Raw genomic sequence first — 22,055 nt, 5'->3', positions numbered from 1 at the left:
AGCTTTATATAGGTAGTCTCTAAGAGTACTAGACCGCTTCGTGCACAAACTGCACATCATACGAGACTTTCTCTCCAAACATTTCGCTACTCCGCGGTGGAGCCGCTCTGTTCTTTTTCCAAGTCGGAGACACAATATAGTTTTTCCTTCGAATAAATGCTGTAAGTACCTAGTTCCCGTCAATGAATAAATAAATAAATAATAAATAAATAAATAAGTATCAAGTATTATAATATTGTTGTAAATATTCAGTGGATGGTGGAGTGGAGCTACAAATTAGGTATTTTTACCTACTACGTTGTTCAGCTTTCAAAAAAACATTGAGTGTGTAAGTAATTGTGGATTTGTTTAAGTACATATAATAAAAATGTTAATAGGTATTGGTGTATCATAGAAAAATAAAATAGGTACTCCCTAATTATAGGTACAGCGGCCACGAAGCCCACGAGCCACGAACGGAGTTCTGAAACACACAAGGGTCAGAGACGGGCGCGCCCGAGCCTAACATTTCACACACACAAAATGACGCAAAGCGCTTTTTTAATACACACATAATTAAACAGGTAGCTAGTTTTATAATTAACAAAATTAAATATAACACCGACCACGAAGAGTAAGTAGTTATTAAATCAACTTTTATGTGGGTAGGTACTTTACCTCATACAAAAGACATCAACGCGTGGTTTTCATGCACAGCACGCTATTCATTATGGCACATAAGTAAAACAATGAACTTACTCTGATACTTGTATAAACAACGAAAATAGCAAAATTTACATTAGCCGCTGCAGGAGACGAAGAAAGTACCTGACTGAAATCTCGATGAAATGTATCTCGATAATAATTAATAATGTGTGGTTACCACGCTTAATAAATGAATAAAGCATTAAATGTGCTCACCTGTGTAATACCTACATTAGTCAACATTCTTGTTACATATGTGTTAGTGCGTGTCATGTTGTTCATGCATGCCATATCTGCGGTACATATACCTATCGCGACATGTCAAGTCGTAAATTGCACCCGGGTTTATGACATACGTACGACAGCCCATCATTGATGTATTACCAGCCCATTCTATTGTTACCGTTAAAACATTGTACCGGGTAAGAGCCCTCGGCGCTCCCCAAATCTACAATAAGTCATGTCAAATAAAAAATACAACATTGATGTAAGTAAGTACTTAAAATTTAGTTAGTTTGGTTAAATAATTTGTATTAAACTATATTGTTATATCTTTTCTTTCTGAATATAATCTACTTTGTTAAATAAAACTTCAATAGTTGACTTGAACAATTTACTCGCACTTGGTTGTCATTCGGTGTAAACAGCCATAGCAATATTCAAACATGCGTCTCATATTAAAATTCACCATCAGTATTAAGTAAACTGACTCTACCTTAGAATACTTTTTCTAAAGGCTCTACTCAGTGAGACAAAATGCTCTAGCGCTATCGAACAGAGCCACAAAGTATTTACGGGCCAAGATAGTCCAACATTGATTTCCTACCTGGTGGTAAACGCGTCGTCTGCGTATAGTCGTCGGCCTAGTGGTCTAGGCGGATATGGATTGATGCGCGATGAAACCGACACATTTTATAATGCTGTGTTTCATCCAAATACGCAGGATAGAGAGTTGTGGAAGATATTTGCCCAATAGCAGTATACATATACCTATCACTGAGTGGCACACAGTAGGCTGAGATGTTATGAAAAAAGCATGACATCCGTTATGTCTTATGTTCATTAATACCACTCCATGTTCTTTTATAAACCGTTGGTTACTACTTTTGATAGGATGGACCAAACCAAAATTATACATCAATGGGTTGGATTGAAGATGGACCCAAAGGATGGACCGTTTATAGACTGACGTAAAAAGTAAGAAGACTTGGCTTTGGCCTTTTGGATTTTCCCGTTATAAAAATGACTTTGGTTTCCGCCTTTTTGAAAACAAATAAAAGAGGAGTATTACACATATGACTTGGCTGTATGAGCTACGTTCCCTTTGCTACGCCAGTACGGGCAAACTGACTGACACATGTCAAAATCAAAATTGACAAACTAAATTCATGGCGCAAGGCCGTATTACCAAGAGTCGATCAATTTCAAAAAAGAAGAAATTATATTGTAACTCGCCACCGAAAATAAACAACAATGGTGGTTGGAGCATTTCCTATTGCAAAGTTATCTGTATTACTAATAAAACAGATTAGTAAGCCAATCGCAAATGCGTGTAAGGAACGAGCCAAAAATAGTCCATTTTTTAGGACTTATGTTTGTATGCCTCCTGCCCAGTGTAAGTATTTAAATATTTCAATACAATGTTTAATTTTTTTGGTGGGTTACTGTATAATCCTAATTTACAGTCTATAACTGGTGTGAGGTGAAGGCGAAAATGTGGATCCTAAATCTTGGGAAACCAGTGAACATCCCAGTACTCAGCCAGGAAATGGCTATAGAACTAGGTGCCAACCTGCTGGGTGAAACTGTCATATTTGTGATTGGTGCTGGGTTGCTACTGGTTGAATATAACAGGTACCTATTTGTTAAATTTTTCAAGAGCCACATTATTACACAACTGAAAAATGAATTTTGTATGTAGTATTATTTCTATTATTACTTCAGACAAAGTAAAAAGGAAGCTGCTAAGGAAGCAAAACGGGAAGAGGAAATGAAGCACATCACTGGCACCATCACCGACCTATACTTCACTGTGCAACAGCAACAAACACAGCTGAGAGAAATGGAGCGACTTATTCATACCATAAGTAAGTTGATTTAGTGTTTCTTATAACTTATTGACTTCTGTTAATTATACAATTGTATCTGATTTGAAATACTAACTAACAATAACAAATGATGTTGCAGGTGGATTGAAATCTTCAGTACCACCACCAGTTATAAAGGAGCCTACATTCATTCAACCATCAACAGACACGGACCAACCTCCAGAAGCTAATAACAACAAGCCACCGCCAGCAGCCCCTACTCCTCAGAAAGTTAATCATATTGTAGCTGATCAAGAAGTGTTGGTTGCTACTCCTTATCCCAATCGAGGAATTATATTGCAGTCACTCAACTACATTCAGATGGATGTGTTTAGCTCTGTCTTTGCTAACAACTACAACAATAAACAACTTGCCTCAGACACAGTCACCAATGATAAGTCTCCCCCAAATAGTAAGAGAGAGCCAGCTGTTGTATCTGAGGCTCTGTATAATATAGAAAACAATTTTAGAAGTTTATTTTGAAGATCATTAATCTTGTACATATAAAACATGTATGATTATTTTGCTGAAGTAGTGTATCAGGACCTGTGGTCAGTCCTGTTTGTTTTGTTTGATATCCATGTATTTATTTTGATATATTTGTTATTTGTTTTTAAAACAATTTGTGTACTGCCAAGCAAGCTTGTTATGTCACCAGTGGCATTTAAATGTTATGGTTCTTCTAGACAATATTACATTCATGTGATGAATGTATGGAGATACAAGCAAGGTTAAATGTATACTCTGCATTGTAACTCACTGTTTTATGCTTCTTACATTTATCATGACATTTTTCCAGTACCTAAGTAGTTGAAGTAAGATAAGTTACTGGAAAATTTCACTAATATATTGTATGAAGTCAGTGAAAAGTGTATTTCTAGTTTTAATTAGTATATAGTGTAAATAAATTATACCAAACTAAACTATATATTTTCTTTATGCCTACAATGATAAGGTATTGACTTTAAAAAATATACAAGATATTTAAAGGTTTTGATAACATTTTTATTCATACAATACTTATACATCTAACCATTCATTCATATATACACAGTCTTGAGGGGTGACTAGTCCAGTAGAGCGACATTTGTGGATTAAAGGACAGATACCACAGGGTACTTGCACAAGCCCTGGAGCTGGCAAGAGAGGTTCTATGGCTCGGTACACCTTGCTTCCATCTGGATACACGCTGCTCTCTGCCTTCCCATCATAAACTAATGTATTAAGGATAGTTATCACATCTTCTACTTCTAGTTTTACCTGAAAAATTATATAACATTTTTAAGACAAGGCCCATTCCTTTTACAGCACATAAGATTGTTAATGATTTAACTGTTCATTATGGATGTTAATTACAATTAACAGAATAATAAAGTACACTTTAAAAATTGTGGTGACAGTTCATTCTTTGCTCTAATAGGCTAGTTTATTATAATATTATGTATTACATAATATTAGGCTTTTCAATTAAAACCCTATTTGTTCACAGTCACTCACATTACTTATTCCTAAGTCAGTGATGTACTTTTGTACTTCAGCAGCTGTTGCATAGCTCTGTGTTCTTCCAACAATTGGTCCTCGGGGATTATTCTTAATTTTGTCTGCTCTTTGTTGTAGAAACCTAAGGCACTGCCGGTTGAGAATATCCACAAACTCAGATTCAAAATCCTGGTCCTGATACCATGCTCCACCTGATATTGATCTGTCAGGCTCTAAGTTGTATAGCATATACACCTTTTTCTTTGATGCCTGAAAATACACATTCGGTGACTATTTGGTGCATCTTAAAATTGACTTAGTTCAATAGTCATTGAAGCAATATCTAATTTAACTAATACATAAAATCCACAAATATCTAATTTTAAACAAATTGGAAACAAAGTAAACAAACTCACATTGACACATTTCACAGCTTTTATAACTTTCTTGCTTTCTAAACTTTTCAATACTTTAGTTAATTGTGTGTTGGCCAAGTTCGAACGTATTCTGATATCACGGATCCATATTCCTTTGTTCCCAGCCTCTTCAATCAAATTATACACAACTTTCTCTTCATTATCAGCTCCTTTCACAGCTTGTTTGCTGGCTTGTGCTTTAAGTCTATGAAAAAATATACAAAAACACTTAAAAATTACATTTCAGCACAGAGTAGGTACAAAACTTGTTGAAGTACCAGCAAAGCAATAATATAAGAACAGTAACAAAAACATACTTGTATATGAGTGAGCCTCCTTGATTGTATATATCAATGCAACCCTGCTGCAAGAGAGAGTTGATGACCGCAACAAGTTCAGCTGGAGATATTTCTGGTATCGCTGCAGTTATGTCTTTATCCGATATTCCTTTAGGATTCTTCTTTGCAACGTTTAATACTTTTTCTTTTATCGCATCTTCTTTACTCGTACTCATTTTGAAATTTTAATGTCCTACGACCGGTATAAAAATTAATAACAAATATTCAAATGAAAATTACTATACAACAACAAAAAACAATCCGCTGTGTAATTTTGAGGTTAGGTTTTTTGTTTTATTTTGTTCGTAGGACAGGCAAAGGGGACGTAGCCCATAGAGCCAAATTTGAGGTTAGGCTTTATTTACACATTCATAAAGCGTAGGTAGAGTACGCGTCTATCACTGTCACTGGTGGGTTAAAGGGAAAATTAATTCCATTGGGCCGATTAACCAGTGAAAACACCCAAAAACAACTGGGAATTAAATACAATTGATACTCAGTTAAGGTGGGGGAGGCCTATGCCCAGCAGTGGGCGTCGTACGGCTGATGATGATACTCAGTTCAGTAACATGTTAAAAGAATATGTAAATAATTTAACAATAAAAACGCCAATAAAATTAAAACTTATATTGGATCATACTTATACAATGTTATACTTTCCTTGGGTGGAAAATTAGCTCGTAAAATGAACATATTATTAACTTCAGGTGTTAATTCTAAAGTTTCTAAGTATCCAAACCAATAAATAACCATTCCAGGTCCAAATCTATTCCAGTAACATGTAAGCTGTTCTTTCAGGTATCCAGAATGATTCTCTTCATCTCCAAAGAGAGCTTTGCTTTCAATCCAGTTTATAATAAAATCATCCACAGCTATTGGAACATCCAATTTGAAATCAGGTGTTTTATCATATCCTCTAGATCGGAGAATATTTTCATCGGAAAATGTAATGTTCATTAACTTCAACTCATTTTCCAGTTTTAGTTCATATTCTAATCCAATAGATCTGAAACAAACAGTGAAGATTGGTCAACCAATAATGTAAAAAAATGATTAAATATAAATTTAGTAATTAAACTTTTTGTTATAACTTACTGCTTTATAACATCTGCATAAGGTCCATACTGATTATCATTCATAATACCCTGAAAAAATCATAATATAAAATGAAGTGCACATACAATATATCACCACAATAAAATATTTTTTAGAATTTAACAAAATAGAATACCAGAAACACTTCATATGCCAGATCTTTGTCATCTATGAGTGTGGTGTCTTTAATACATTTCTTTGCCATAGCAGTGTCTGGGTACACATTCTGTAGCAACGACCGAGCAAATAGTGCTGGGCAGATTCCTTGGGTATCAGCTAAGCTGTAATAGAAAAAAATAAGAGCATATTGATATATAATATATTCGTAGTATATGAGCAGACGAGATATGTTTTGATCAACATGTCTTAACTAGTATTTGTACAAACAAAAATATACTCACTGTGAGATAACATTCCCTTTCTGTTTGTCACTTGCTAGTGTTTCATAAAGCTCATAATATCTACTTGATATTGAGGGTGATTTCCTGTAACTCTGTTTCATAGCTCTTTGCACTAACATGGAAAATAAACTTCCAAATGTTGCTGCAGGCAAACTGAAACAATTAACATAAATATGAAATGACAGTAAATTAAGATTTGGAGCACTGTATATAAAGGTTTAATTATACTTACTGTTTGTATTTCTTTTTCATCTCATTCTCTGCTGTGCGGCTGTAAGAAGTGAGCTTGTTGAAATCTTCCACAAAAGCATTATACACTTCCAATTTCATAGGTTTAACTGAATCTGCCATTTTTCAAATTTACAAATACAAATACCAAACGGTATTTGTTACTGTTTCTACAAACTCTTTAAGCTTTATTTTGATAGATTCACGCGAATGTCCCTCGTTCTTAGAATATCGTAATTTTATTCATGGTAGGTATATAAGAAGAAAACCTTTTTTTTTTTTTTTCTTTTGCCCATTTGTGGGTCAGGCTAAGATCATAAGACCATGCTGCCTAGTCTTCAGTACATTTCCTTTGCGGTTCAATTTCAATATGGAAGGTCTTCCGTAGTAAATTATTTTGTCAAATCCGAAATATAACGTCTTCAGTATTATATCTTGTTGTAAAATCCGATGAATAATGTCTTATGTAATTAAGTTCTCTTTTGTCAAATTTCAGTGATAAAGTCTTCAGTAATATTCTTTATAATATCCGATCCAATAGTTCGTCTTTAGTTCAGTGGTTTTATATCTTCATAAGCCAGTTATATAGTCACTTCCAAAATACTACCATTATCATATGGTAACATTGTAATATCATGTCTCTCTGTCGTACAAATTCCAAGTGTCATAACTCGATCAAGACGAGGAATAAATCTAGAAATCTCAAAGTGTTATAAAGTGGTTAATATATACAAACTTAAGTAGAATTTACAGCAAATTCAAAATTACACGCAGAACACAAATATTATCGACCAAAAAAACTGTTCAGCATTACAACAACAATGATATTATAACCTAAAAACCATTATTTACAAAGTTAGTTTAAATTTCACCAACAGTATTAAGAATGAAACGGTATAACGGAAGATATGTACAACTATTCACAAGAAGATCTACAATGGAACGCGGGACTAAACTAGCATTCCCATAAATGGCAATTAGCTCATCCAACAGCACAAGGCGCTGAATGCCAAAGGATGGGCAGTCAAAGAATAAGTGAGATATGGTTTCATCACTAAGATTACAATGAAGGCACATGGGACTATTAACCATCTTTAAACGAAACAAGTGAAAGTTAAGCCTACAATGTCCAAAACGCAAACGAAGAATAGTGGAGTAAAATTTCCTGTTAGTATAAGTATGGCTTCTACAAAACCAAGGTGTACTGTTAATTTTTACATTAAATGGAGCATACCATAAACCTTTGTTTTCTACTTGAACGGCATGATTCCAGCAATTTACCCATTTTTGGCACATTCTTTGTTTCAAATTATAAATTATATCGGAATATGGAAGTTTAATATTAAAAATTTGAGTTTGAGAGGAAAAATTATTAATTGATCTAGCCAAGTAATCTGCTCTTTCATTTCCTATTATACCTTTATGGGACGGAACCCACATAAAACTAACAATAATATCATATACAGAAAAAAGTTCATACCAGAATTCCTTTATGGCATATATAAGATAATTAGTATTAGCATGCAATATACTCTTTTCCAAACACCTCAACACACTCATACTATCACTAAGTATGAGCCATTTTTTATAACCTTCATTTTGTTCTTTAATATGTTTCAGTGCAGCCAAAATAGCTACAGCTTCTGCAGTGAATACACTAGCATTTTTATCAAGTTTATAACCTATACCTCTATTTAGCAATGTGTCAAAGAATGCAAATGAGACACCAGAATCAGTTTTAGAACCGTCAGTGAAAAGGAAACGATAATTTACCCAATTGGACAATTCATCATACACTTCCTCTTTGTAAGAAAGTTTCTCATCTATACAAATAATAATTTCTGGAAATTTACTTTCAAAAGAACCTTCATAACAAGGTAAGACAGACAAATGAGGTTTATATATTTGACAGTCTTGAAAATACTCAATTAAATGCTTAAAATCTTGCATGATGTATAATGGTTTATGAGCTAATGTAGTATTTACATTTGAGATGTTAAACAAAAGTTGATTATGAGGAATTGAGAAAAGTTTGAGGATAAATCTCTCTTTAAGATATAAAAACCTGACAGAAATCGGAGGAAGGCAACATTCAACTTGCATTACATTAATAGGTGTGCTTTTAAATGCACCAGTAATTAAACGCATACTTTTGTTTTGTATTTTTTCCAGAATGTCAACAAGTTTATTGTCTGCAGCGAAACAGAAGAAACCATACTCAAAATGACTGCGAATTAACGATTTATACAATAACAACAAAATTTTAGGATCAGCACCCCAATAAGTTGAAGCCAAAGATTTTAATACATTAAAGGCTTTGTTAGCCTTTGTAACTAAATTATCAATATATTTTTTCCAAGAAAGATTATGTGAAAAAACAATACCTAAAAATTTTGCGTCCAATGAGGAAGGAATAACAATGTTATTATAGTAAATATTAGGCATTTGGACACTGTTATGACCAAAAACAACTAATTTTGATTTTGAAGGATTAATATTAAGATTCAGGTAGGCAAAGTATTCTCTTAATTTAAGTAAAGCATTATTTAAATAGTTAGCCAATGTTGCAAGATTATTTCCCGAAACATAGACCACCAGATCATCAGCAAACTGTAAATTTTTAATATTATTATTATTATTTAGAATTAAATTTAAACGACGAATGTATAAAATAAAAATTAAAGGAGACAAAATACCTCCTTGACACACCCCAACCGAGGCATATCTTGGACCATATAGATGCCCATTATATTTAACAAAGACTTCTCTCTCAGACAAGAAATTTACTATCCAAAGAACTACTTTATTGGGTAAACCAATGGAAAGCAATTCCTTGGAAAGCATGTCGACATTGACACTGTTAAAGGCACCAGCAACATCAAAAAATACAGAGACCAAATAATTGTGATGAACAAGACTGTTTTGAATATCCAAATGCAACTGACAGATACTCTCGCGAGAAGAGCGACCTCTTCTGAATCCAAATTGATTTGAAGGTAAGACATGATGCTTTTCTACAAAAAATTCAATTCTTTGTTTTAAAAGTTGTTCAAAAATTTTACCAACGCAGGAGGTTAAAGCAATAGGACGATAAGAGTCCCAATCAAGTTTAGGCTTATCAGGTTTCAGTATGGGAACTAAACAATCTTTTTTCCAACTTAGTGGAATTTTATCATTAATCCAAAGGTAATTAAGTAAGTTCAAAAAAGTTGTCAAACATTTGGTATTGAGATTCTTGAAAATTTTATAAGGGAGACCATCCAGTCCAAAAGCACTTTCTCGTCTAGAATTAACAGCTGATTTTAGTTCTTGTAAAGAGAAGGGTTCAATAAGAAATAGATTAGAAGAATTACCAACGGAATGATTTGATGAAATATTTGAATTGTTGAGTACATAGTCAGGAGTATATTTTCTTAGAAAACCATCTATCCATTTATCATTGTCACTATTTCTAGGAGCATAAGTTTTATTAAATTTACGCATATATTTCCAGATAACTGAAAGAGGAGTACAACGATGAAAGGAACTACACAATGTTATCCAGCTATTTTTTCTTTCAATTTTTAAAGTAAGTTTCTTTAACGCTTGTAATCTTTTAAAATTAATATAAGTAGTATCAGAAGGATTATTTTTAAAATTAATATAAGCTAATTTAGAATTATTAACAGCTTCTGTACATTTGCTGTTCCACCATGGTAAGGGGTGTCTTTTACCCGACTTTCTATTAGAGATATTAGATTGAAATTTATTAGAACCATTAGGAATAGACAATTCCACAGCACAATGAAGAATCTTACAAAATAAAGAATAAGCCTCTAATGGCTCATAAGACTGAATATCAAACTCTAACAACAAAGTTTCTACATTTGTTTGGAAAAACTTCCAATCCACCAAATTGTAATTTGGAAAAACTGGAACATGCATTAAATTATCTCTATTAGAAACATCACTAGTTGTATTATTATTTAAAATTACATTTATCATTACAGGAAAATGATAACTGCCAAGTGGATCATCATGAACATACCAATCACAGGACAAAACCAAAGAAGGACTAACAATGGATAAATCCAAAGCATTTTGACGCCAAGTTAAAGAACCAGTTGTAGTAAATTGACCATCATTAAGCAAGACTAAATTATTGTCATCAATAACTTCTAAAACCTCTCTTCCACGAAGAGACGTAGAATGACAGCCCCAGGAAATGTGATGAGCATTAAAATCTCCAGCAAAAATCATTGGTTGAGGAATCGATTTTACAAGTGAATCAAATTTATTTTTGTTAAATGCAGGTTCACAGTTAGTTGGGCTATAAAAGCTCACAATGCTTATTTCTTGATTACCTGTAACTAAACGAACACAAACATTTTGAAGGGAATTATCAAAATAGGTATTAATTCTGGAATAATGTAAGCTATTATGAATCAATATAGCAACACCATTATGTTTATTACCGGTATCATTTCTTTCAATGTTATATCCTCTTATATTAAACCTCTGATGAGGTCGTAGCCATGTTTCAGAAATAATAGCAATGTGAATATTATGATCATGAAGAAAACTAGTCAAAATAAGCTTATTACTATTTAATGATTGAGAGTTCCAATGAACAATATTTAACTTATCCATTCTATTTTTTAAGCAATGTTTTGCTGAGAGTAGATATTAAATTTTCTTTAACGGTTCCTGTATTTATTGGTTGTTTTTTTGTACTGTTATTATTAATTACACATAAAATTGTTTCGGTCAATAATTTTAAAAATATATCAGATTTTGTAAGATTGTTTATTTGAGTTTCAATTGTCTTTGATGAGAGAGAGGGGAAAGAATTTTCATTGAAAAGGTCTGAATATTGGACTGAGCGAGACTTTACTTTGTTTTCCTCAATTTTTTTTTGTTTTATGGGACATGAAGCAGAAATCGCAACATGGTTACCATTGCAATTCGCACATTTAGCATCATCATTTTTCGTTTGGCAAGATCGGTAACTATGATTTTCAGTGCAAATAGAGCACACTTCTGCATTCTTACAAAATTTCGCTATGTGTCCATAACGCATGCAGCGAAGACATTGTTTGACTGGAGCAATGTAAAGATTGACTTCATGACGCCAGTGATCAAGATATACATATTCTGGAAGCACAGTGGAAGCAAACGTTACTGCGACAGTCTGCGTCGGCTGATAAGACACCGCGCCCATATCATTTTTGACTCTACGCATAAACCTGCGCACCTGAATTATATTCCGTGAACTACCGATTAGTGAGAATATTTTTTTGTTCGATAGACTTAGAGGGACGGAGGACAGAACTCCAGTCACCTCGGTTGATATAGCCGGTATAGATGCATTGAGAGATAATTCGTCCAAGAATTTTTTATTTTGGAGAAAGACGTTGGCGTTATTGGACACATCGAATGTGATACCTACTTTGTATCTATTAATAGATTTAAGATGCATAACGCCAGACACGCCATGCTTACGCAGCCCTTGCGACAAGGCCAGACGATCCTTATCGGTGAAATGTTGGTCCTCCTTATTATGAGTTAAAAAAACAATATATTCGGACAGATTCGAGTTTTCAGGATATTTGCGGTTGTAGTTAGGTACCTTGTAAGGCTGATACTTGCCCACTTCTTCATCCTCGGATTCAGAAGACGAGTCTGTAGGACGATCGGCCACCTCATTTTCGTCTCTTTTTCTCTTTTTTCTTCTCCCCATCCTTCTTTCGTCCTTTATTTACGTACAAAGGACCCCAAACTAAGAAAATATAATATTTACAAAGAAAATATACAAGTAATTATGAAGGTATTAATTTTCGTAAAATTAAACTTAAAATTAGCGCCTTTCTGTTTCAAGGTTCCCGCGCTTTTTTTTTTCTAAGAAGAAAACCTAGGTATTGGTCCACGATTTTTAACCTTCTGCAATAGGGATGTTCGATCCAATCCGATATTCATAATAATCGATATTTTTTCATCGACAATGGACTTTGATTTTTGTATCGATACTCCAGGATTCTTATGCTGAATGCATTGGGTCGAAAAATTTGTATGAATTAGGCACCTTAGTAGATACCGATTCGATTGATCAGTTACATTTACACCTAGGCACAATGGCCTCTTCCACCCATTATTATTCTTATCAAAATAAAGAGAAGCAATATAGGTAGCAACCTTTAATAATTATACTGCAGGGTTTGCAATGGAATCAGTATAATATAATTATCAAAATATGTTTTTCCTTATTAGCTCACTAACTGACATCACACCAATCAACAAAGGTTGCTATGCAACGTGTCCATAAAGCCTATGCTAGAAGGCGCTATACAATCTCCTTCTTAACATTCCCTCTCCTGTTTAAATAGCAACACTTTGTTACATTAGGCTAAACCAACAAGTTTACACAGTTCAGTTAGCCTTGGCTTGAACACAGGTTTCGTTAAAAAGTCGGCTAACTGTTCAGAGGATTTAACTTTCTGTACATTAAGGCTGTTATTCACTACACATTCCCGTATAAAGAAGTGTCTGATCTTGATATGCTTGGTTCTTTGATGTAATTCATACGGTGGGTCATGGGCCAGTTTTATAGCAGACTCATTGTCTACGTACGATTCTGATATATTCATGTTGCCTCCTCGCATGAATTTGAATATTCTATCAAGCCAGATAAGTTCTCGTGCAGCTTCGCTGGCAGCCACAATCTCCGCCTCTGTAGATGATATTGCCACAGTGCTCTGGCGCTTGCTCTGCCATGCAATCGCCCCATTAGAGAACAGGGTTATCATTCCACTGGTGGAACGTGCAGTTTCTTCATCACCTCCATGATCCGCATCACTAAATGCTTTTAGATTCTTTGAAGAGGTGGAAGATTGGTAGGTAATTCCTAGATCCATTGTGCCCTTGATGTAACGCAGGATTCTTTTTACCTTCAAGACATCTTCCGGTGAAGGCTGATCGAGCTTACGCGATACGATTCCGACAGCTAGCGCTATGTCGGGCCTTGTACCTACCATGATATATGACAGCGCGCCAACTGCTTGTCTGTAGGGGAATGTTTCTCCATTTGCCCCCTCTCCTTTCTTGGGAGGTACATTGTCCTTCACTATGGGAATAACAGCTGCTTTGCAGTCCTGCATCCCGAATCGTTGCAGTAGTCGTTTAGCATAACTTTTTTGATGTATCTTGATATATCCATGGTAGCAGAGACTTTATGTTTTCCTTAAAGTGAAAAATAAAGTAACGCAAAGTCTGGTTTTTAGTTTTGGGGAAAAATATTTCATCACTTGTAAACTGTCAAAACTTCGTCATGAATAAGTCGATAGTAGAAGCCAGTAAAGTACAAATTGGACTGTTAGATCCCAAGAACTATAAAACTTGGGTCTTCAAAGCAAAATTGGTGTTGAATGCGATGCCGGGTGCTATGGAGTTGCTGGATGGTTCCAAACCCAAGCCGACCTTGGCAGCAACGGCTACAATTGCCGAAAAGCATCAATTTGAGGAAGATCTGCAAAGTTACAAAACCTTAGACAGTGCGATTGCAATAATGCTCACAACCAATATGACTGATGAGACTCTACAGAAGGTCATGCGCTTTACCAGTTCTAAAGACATGTGGCAGGAGCTAGAACGCCTGTATGGAGGAGGTTGTGTTGAGCAATCATACGACTACTGCCTCAACTTCTTCAGCTACAAGAAACAAGAGGGTCACGATATAGCCACTCACATTTCGACACTGAAGAACATATGGAGCGACCTCAACCTAGCCCTAGCAAATGAAACCTCAGAGAAACGGCCGTTGCCAGAAATTCTATTAATTTGCAAGATCCTTGATACTCTTCCCGTAGAGTACCTAGGGTTTAGATCAAGTTGGCTCCTTATATCGAAGAAGGAGAGAAATGTAGAAAACCTGACAAGCCAGTTGTGTGCTCACGAGAGAGTTCTCACACAAAATGTCAATGAACAAGAGGTACGAGAAGAGCTTTACACAAAGACTGTCAAAGCAAAGAAAGAAAGGAAAACTGTATGTAACTATTGTAAACAAACCGGACATAGAGTGAGAACATGCAAGAAATGGATTGCTGATGGGAGACCCCCAAAGGACGTAACTGTCAATAACCTTGACGTATTAACAGTTGATTTGGGTGAGGCAAAAGATAAAGAATCCTGGTATGTGGACAACGGTGCAACCAGCCATGTCACAAACAGATTTGATCTTTTTCAAAATTATAGTCCCTTCAAGAGCAGACGTACTGTCACTGGAGCCAATAGCCAATGCATTGATGCGGCAGGCAAAGGTGACATACTTGTGGAAGCAGAAGTCGATAATAGACTAAAGCCCATCTTACTCAAGGATGTATGGTATGTTCCAAACATAAGCAGAAACCTATTCTCAGTACTTGCTGCACATGATCGAAATAATGGAAGCCTTTTTGAGTCCACGCCATTGAAGTGCACTTTCTCTATCAATGGAGAGAAGAAAGTCATTGTTGCACGGGACAAAAACGGAGGACTGTATAAGTTACGACTGAGATGCAACAAGCCAGTCATAGTAAATGAATTGAAGGCAAATTCGTATTCGAATTTGCAATTATACCATGAGCGCTTTGGTCACCAGTCTAAATTACACGTGAAGAAATTAATTGAAAAGGAGTTCAACATTAAAACAACTGTAACTAAAGAATTATGCGAAGGTTGTATAAATACGGTAAATCGCACCGATTGAAGTTTGGCACTAGAGAGAAAGCTACACGTCCTGGTGAACTGATATATGCCGATGTATGTGGACCATTTCCTTATTCGATTTCAAAACTCCGATACTTTGTCCTATTTAAAGATGACTTTACCAATTATAGATTCGTCTACTTCCTACGAAATAAAGACGAAGTACATACGAAATTGTCACTCATGGTCTCTGAAGCAAAAGCCAATGGCATAATAGTGAAGGAATTATTAAGCGACAATGGCGGCGAGTTTGACAATGTAAAGGTGAAAAATATTCTTAAAAGGGAAGGGATAACCCAACGGTTGACAATGCCCTATACACCGCAACAAAATCCCACAGAAAGGGAAAACAGGACGGTCGTAGAAATGGCACGAAGTCTAATGCATGCGCACGTAGAGATCCCTGCCGGACTATGGGATGAGATTATAAATGCATCTGTCTATATCCTCAATAGAACTGGCCCAGGCAGAAATGATATGTCACCATATGAGGCATGGCATAACAAAAAGCCTAGGATCAACCATCTAAGGATAATTGGAACAGTATGTTACCCTCATATTCCAAAACAAAAGCGGAGAAAACTGCAGAAAAAGGCGCAAAAGGGTATCCTAATCGGATACGATGCTGATGAAGGCTACCGAATTTGGGACAGTGCTAATCATTGCTTAATACGCTCAAGAGACGTCACTTTCGATGAAAGGCCTTTGCCAGAGGCAATCAACGAAGAAGTGAGCGATGACGTTGACAATCCCGAACGACCCTTTAAGAACATTGTTCTGCCAGATTGCACTGAAATTGAAGATGTCATTGATAGGTCACCACCGTCAGTAAGCAGCCCAAACAACGCTGAGAGGCAACCTACAGCAGACTACGATATCAATAGAAATGAAGGTCAAGTAGATAGTACTGATGCTATTGATTTAGAAGATGCGATCGACAGCACAGAATTAGAGCGGCTTGAACAGCCTAATTTTGAAAGGGAAGGTATTGAAGAAGCTGACACTAGTGAGTCGCCATTATCCGCAGTTGAAATAGAAACTCAAGGTAGAATGACACTCCGAGACCGCAGCAATATCAAACGCCAGAGTCGATATAATGATTATGTCTGCACTTGCATGCACAACATGACAGGCGAATCTCTCTCAGAACCATCTTCGTTCAAAGAAGCAGTGACATCCAAGAATAGTGATAAATGGCGAGCAGCTATAGACTGCGAATTGAAATCTCTTGAAGAGAACGGAACTTGGGAGATGGCTGAGCTCCCTCGAAGAAGAAAAGCACTTCCTAATAAGTGGGTTTTCAAGATAAAGACTAACCCCGATGGTTCTATAGACAAATATAAAGCTCGTTTGGTGATCAAAGGCTATTCTCAAAAGAAGGATTTGGATTACCATGATACCTTTAGTCCTGTTGCAAGACTCAACACTATTAGATCCGTTTTGAGTATTGCTGCGATGGAAAACCTGGTTCTATCTCAATTCGATGTGTCCACAGCATTTCTGTATGGTACACTGAATGAAGATATTTATATGAAACCACCTGAAGGTTATGCCAACGCCGACGATAGAAAGGTTTGCAAATTGAAAAAGAGCCTTTATGGATTGAAGCAAGCTCCGCGCTGCTGGAACCACTGTATTACGGAATACATCTTGAAAATTGGATTCAAGCAAAGTGACAGTGACCCTTGTCTCTTTATTCGAAAGAAAGATGATAAGAATAAAAAGATAATTTTAGCTCTCTACGTGGACGATGGTCTGATTGCGTCTGCACAGGCCCAGGAAGCCGAAAATTTCCTAGATGAAATGAGGCAACGGTTTAAGATAACCAGTAAACCAGGATCGTATTTCCTTGGAATCGAGATAGAGCGTAATAATGATGGATATATCAAGATACATCAAAAGAGTTATGCTAAACGACTACTGCAACGATTCGGGATGCAGGACTGCAAAGCAGCTGTTACTCCCATAGTGAAGGACAATGTACCTCCCAAGAAAGGAGAGGGGGCAAATGGAGAAACATTCCCCTACAGACAAGCAGTTGGCGCGCTGTCATATATCATGGTAGGTACAAGGCCCGACATAGCGCTAGCTGTCGGAATCGTATCGCGTAAGCTCGATCAGCCTTCACCGGAAGATGTCTTGAAGGTAAAAAGAATCCTGCGTTACATCAAGGGCACAATGGATCTAGGAATTACCTACCAATCTTCCACCTCTTCAAAGAATCTAAAAGCATTTAGTGATGCGGATCATGGAGGTGATGAAGAAACTGCACGTTCCACCAGTGGAATGATAACCCTGTTCTCTAATGGGGCGATTGCATGGCAGAGCAAGCGCCAGAGCACTGTGGCAATATCATCTACAGAGGCGGAGATTGTGGCTGCCAGCGAAGCTGCACGAGAACTTATCTGGCTTGATAGAATATTCAAATTCGTGCGAGGAGGCAACATGAATATATCAGAATTGTACGTAGACAATGAGTCTGCTATAAAACTGGGCCCATAACACAGAGGTCCGTAGATCGAACTACGCTCTGCTACCACTTAAATAATTATACTGCAGGGTTTGCAATGGAATCAGTATAATATAATTATCAAAATATGTTTTTCCTTATTAGCTCACTAACTGACATCACACCAATCAACAAAGGTTGCTATGCAACGTATCAATAAAGCCTATGCTAGAAGGCGCTATACAATCTCCTTCTTAACAGCAACATAATTCTATACATAATGTTATCCAAATATCAAGCAACAATTATTATTTTTTATATGCTTCTGCCATTATACTATATTTTTGAAAACACAATAATGAGAAAATAGGTAATTACACGTTAACTCATATCCGGATGACAACATAATCTTATATCACACATCGTACATATAATTTTATTGCTTACATACATGATGCGGGACCGATTTCAAAAATCGTATCGAATGAGTTCGATTTGATGCAATCCGTAATATCGATTTACGCCACCCCAAATCGTACATCTCTATTCCGAAAACGGTCAATAAAATGTCAATTTTGACAGTTGTGTTTTTTTGGAACACAATTAGCGCGGAAATTACTAAACGCAAAGTATCTCTTATTTTTCTGTGTAAGCAAACATCTTTATAACAGTAACTATGTAAATATCTAGTTAAAACTTACGACATGGCGACATATTTACATAAATTGTAACTAGATATATGCATAAAGATAAAATATTCTATGGTATTTTTGCGTTTACGGTAATGGTATTGCTGATATTGACTTCCGGTGTTTGAAGAATCGTGCGTGTGGAATAGATTAAAAAAAACAACAGCTGCTTGACAAAAAAACGTGCTTGGTTTTCGTTCGACAGTAGACAGTGGTCGACAGTTTTCGAGTACCTATAGGCTTTTTGGCGGGAGGCGGGAACGGGACAGTTGCTTTCTTCATTGAATGATCTAAATAATTAATACGAAGTGGTGTTTTGTGGTTAATGATCGCATTAAGTTAGTCGGAAGACATTCGCGAGTGTTATTATATTGGAGTATTCAATAAACAAAGTGTATCTGCCTATTTTCGCTTCGTGTCAGGAAGCCGCTTCATAACTCAAAAGTTTATGCGGACTTTTGAGTTAATTCGTTTGGGGTTCGGAGTAGGAGTCTACTCCGAGGGTGGGGGCTTAGGTTTCATCATCATCACCTTTCATCATTTCATTAATCATCAAGAAAAAAAATACGTCAGACATGGCTGTATGGGCATAGTTCCCTTTGCCTTACCCTTCGGGGAAAACCAAAAAAAAATCGAGTACCTATAGATTAGAGCAATACAATTTTCATTATTTTTGTACGTAAATAAGCGTCATGACCACGACCGATGAAAGTCAGAACATTTCGGAGAAAACATGGGCTCGAGCAGCTGATTCTATAAGCAAGGTAAAGACACTGCAAACATTACCACCTGTTTTTTTTTAAAGGATTATGAACCTACGTTTAGTACAGGGAACTTTACATAATTTCAGGTGGGATATATGGACGGCGCTGCAGACGGCCAAAAAGCAACATTCCAGTCAAGTTTTGATACAGGATACAAACAGGGATTTATTTTTGGTTTAAATCTGGGCATGAACGAAGCATTTCTGAGGTAAAACTTATTTAATAACTTAATTCTAAAGTATTATACTAATAAACCTACTTAATAGAATAATTGTCTATTATTTCAGCTTTCAAAACAGTAAATGGTCCACAGGGTTGCAGCTAAAAGATCCTAGAAGAATAAATTGTCAAGTTTGCATAGATACCACTACAGCACAAAACAACATAGTCACTCTGTATAATAACCAGAAGGAGATAAATAAAGAATGTTTGAAAAATTTTGAGAAAGCAATATTTAGATGAATTTATAATGTACCACTTCATCAAAATATCATTATCTTTAATAGTGGCCACTGTCAATGTCTCTGATATTTATAGATTTTACAAATAAACCTGTGCTACAAAAGTTTGCAACTAATAAATAAACATCTACAAAACATTAAACACTGTTTACAGTCTGTAGTTATGCCTTAGCTATATCCTTGGTTTTTTCTCTGGTGGGGGTTTCATATTCTCTTGTTTGATCTCAGTTTTTATATCGGCTAGTCCAGGTATACCGCCATTGGTCATTTCTGTGCTGCTAGTGTCTACTGGCTCCTGCTTAATAGTAATGTTGCCAACGCCATCAACTGGTTTATCCCCGGGTTTGTCTGTAGAGTTCTCAGTTTTTACAGTCACTCCATTAGTCTGTGAAATAAATGTTTCCAATTACATTAAATACCTGAACCTGAATAATGTACTCAACTTTTATAGAAATACATAAACATGTTTATTGGTCTTAATATTTACCTGGGTAGGGGCAGGTTGTGTCACAGGGAGAGGAAACTGTCTAACCAGCTCTGCTAATAACATGTCTACCCTCTGTCTTTGAAACATGGTTGAGGGTTCCTCTTTAGGTGTGGTGGACACCTCCTTTGGGGCAGATTGGCTAGTGTTGAATGGACCCAGGCCTTTGTTAGCCTTGAAGTCCCACCAGTAACCCTTGCTGGGGTGGTATCTAGAGTAGGACATGGTTTCCTCAAATGAGCACTGTAAGTGATGAACTGCTGATAACTGAAATAAAACAATGAAGTAGGTACTTTACAGGTTTTTCAAACAAGTAATCTAAATTTACAGATTGGGTATATTAGGTAGCTACATCCTTGGAGGTTGGTAAGAGTAATTTAACAGTAACACCAACAGTCCCATTAAAATCCAAACTCCATTGTTTTACTATTGTGTCTGGAAACCTCAGCTTTACGAGGTTAAGATAGATTAATATTGGTGTGTGTCACTACAATTAAGAGACAAAATTAACATGAATTGATGGATGAATAAAAATGTACTTATATAAATGATGATAATAATAAAGCATTGTAATGCTAAAGCATTGATTAATACTCTTACCAGTCTGGAATTGAGCACACTGGCCAGGTCAGGAGCTTGGTAAACAATGCCTGCAATGATGTAGTAGTCAGCAAGTGGGGTAGCATGAGTTGGGCTGTGTCTATGCTGCTTACGAATTACATACAATATTGGATCTTGCACGTGTAGGAGAATGTATTCTAGACCAGTCATGTTCCTGTAATAATATAACAATTTGTATAAACGACTTCCAAATTTCTAAAGAATGCCATACCAAGACAAGTTAGTACTCACTGCAATTGATCTATGCTGAGCCTTTGCATTTTTACTACTTCATTGTTACACGTTCGGTCGAAGAACGGATTCGACCTCTCAGAAAAATAATCCATGATGTTGGAAGGGTTCAAAAGCGGTATCCAAGCAGAGTCATGCCAAGATAAGCCGAGCGGGTTTTCAGCCGTTATCGGCAGGTTACCCATTCGACCAGGCATCATCTTGGAGAATTTTAAATGTTACACGTTATTAAATCTTAAAGAATTCCATTAGAAATACTAAATAAATTATCAAAATAAAATAAATTGTGTCGGCTAAATGGATATGTCAAACGAACAAACGGAACGAACGAACCACAGGCCACTTGCTTTGGACGAAACGAATGACAAGAAGTAATTTTTTTTTTTTTTTGTTTTGATTTTCCCCGAAGGGTAAGGCAAAGGGAACTATGCCCATACAGCCATGTCTTACGTATTTTTTTTTCTTGATGATTAATGAAATGATGAAAGGTGATGAATGATGATGATGAAACCTAAGCCCCCACCCTTGGAGTAGACTCCTACTCCGAACCCCAAACGAATTAACTCAAAAGTCCGCATAAACTTTTGAGTTATGAAGCGGCTTCCCGGCACGAAGCGAAAATAGGCAGATACACTTTGTTCATTGAATACTCCAATATAATAACACTCGCGAATGTCTTCTGACTAACTTAATGCGATCATTAACCACAAAACACCACTTCGTATTAATTATTTAGATTACTCAATGAAGAAAGCAACTGTCCCGTTCCCGTCTCCCGCCGAAAAGCCTGACAAGAAGTAAAATCGAATAAAACAAGAATAAAAAAACAACATTAGTGATGTACCATTGTAGTTCTTCTAAGTTCTTACTTTACTGGCATTTACGGTAGGCAAACCGTAAAAAAAGTGAC

General features: G+C 36.1%; 4 protein-coding genes across 4 annotated transcripts; 1 reads left to right on the top strand and 3 right to left on the bottom strand.

The window, feature by feature from the left end:
* The first annotated feature begins 2,055 nt into the window (after nucleotides 1-2,055).
* LOC126374951 (optic atrophy 3 protein homolog) lies at nucleotides 2,056-3,694 on the top strand. The gene is made up of 4 exons (XM_050021748.1): nucleotides 2,056-2,299; nucleotides 2,370-2,538; nucleotides 2,629-2,771; nucleotides 2,872-3,694. The coding sequence occupies exons 1-4, from the start codon at nucleotides 2,158-2,160 to the stop codon at nucleotides 3,252-3,254; spliced, it is 837 nt and encodes a 278-aa protein (XP_049877705.1). The 5' UTR covers nucleotides 2,056-2,157; the 3' UTR covers nucleotides 3,255-3,694.
* Nucleotides 3,695-3,754: 60 nt separating this feature from the next.
* Nucleotides 3,755-5,562, bottom strand: LOC126374946 (probable DNA-directed RNA polymerase III subunit RPC6). The gene is made up of 4 exons (XM_050021744.1): nucleotides 4,984-5,562; nucleotides 4,667-4,871; nucleotides 4,269-4,520; nucleotides 3,755-4,031 (listed from the first exon to the last, which is right to left on the bottom strand). Exons 1-4 carry the CDS (start codon nucleotides 5,178-5,180, stop codon nucleotides 3,792-3,794), a joined length of 894 nt encoding a protein of 297 aa, XP_049877701.1. The 5' UTR covers nucleotides 5,181-5,562; the 3' UTR covers nucleotides 3,755-3,791.
* A 54-nt stretch (nucleotides 5,563-5,616) lies between these two features.
* On the bottom strand, nucleotides 5,617-12,665 carry LOC126374948 (CDAN1-interacting nuclease 1). Its single transcript, XM_050021746.1, has 6 exons — nucleotides 12,619-12,665; nucleotides 6,733-6,997; nucleotides 6,501-6,653; nucleotides 6,236-6,380; nucleotides 6,100-6,149; nucleotides 5,617-6,010 (listed from the first exon to the last, which is right to left on the bottom strand). Exons 2-6 carry the CDS (start codon nucleotides 6,849-6,851, stop codon nucleotides 5,629-5,631), a joined length of 849 nt encoding a protein of 282 aa, XP_049877703.1. The 5' UTR covers nucleotides 6,852-6,997; nucleotides 12,619-12,665; the 3' UTR covers nucleotides 5,617-5,628.
* Nucleotides 12,666-19,548: 6,883 nt separating this feature from the next.
* On the bottom strand, nucleotides 19,549-21,472 carry LOC126374947 (mediator of RNA polymerase II transcription subunit 6). Its single transcript, XM_050021745.1, has 4 exons — nucleotides 21,146-21,472; nucleotides 20,894-21,068; nucleotides 20,297-20,560; nucleotides 19,549-20,194 (listed from the first exon to the last, which is right to left on the bottom strand). Exons 1-4 carry the CDS (start codon nucleotides 21,343-21,345, stop codon nucleotides 19,982-19,984), a joined length of 852 nt encoding a protein of 283 aa, XP_049877702.1. The 5' UTR covers nucleotides 21,346-21,472; the 3' UTR covers nucleotides 19,549-19,981.
* Nucleotides 21,473-22,055: the final 583 nt, after the last annotated feature.

Source organism: Pectinophora gossypiella, chromosome 18 (assembly GCF_024362695.1).
Source record: "Pectinophora gossypiella chromosome 18, ilPecGoss1.1, whole genome shotgun sequence".
Classification (NCBI taxonomy): domain Eukaryota; kingdom Metazoa; phylum Arthropoda; class Insecta; order Lepidoptera; family Gelechiidae; genus Pectinophora; species Pectinophora gossypiella.
Note: the sequence above shows the minus strand (reverse complement) of the source record. Positions and strands in the feature narration are given on the sequence as shown.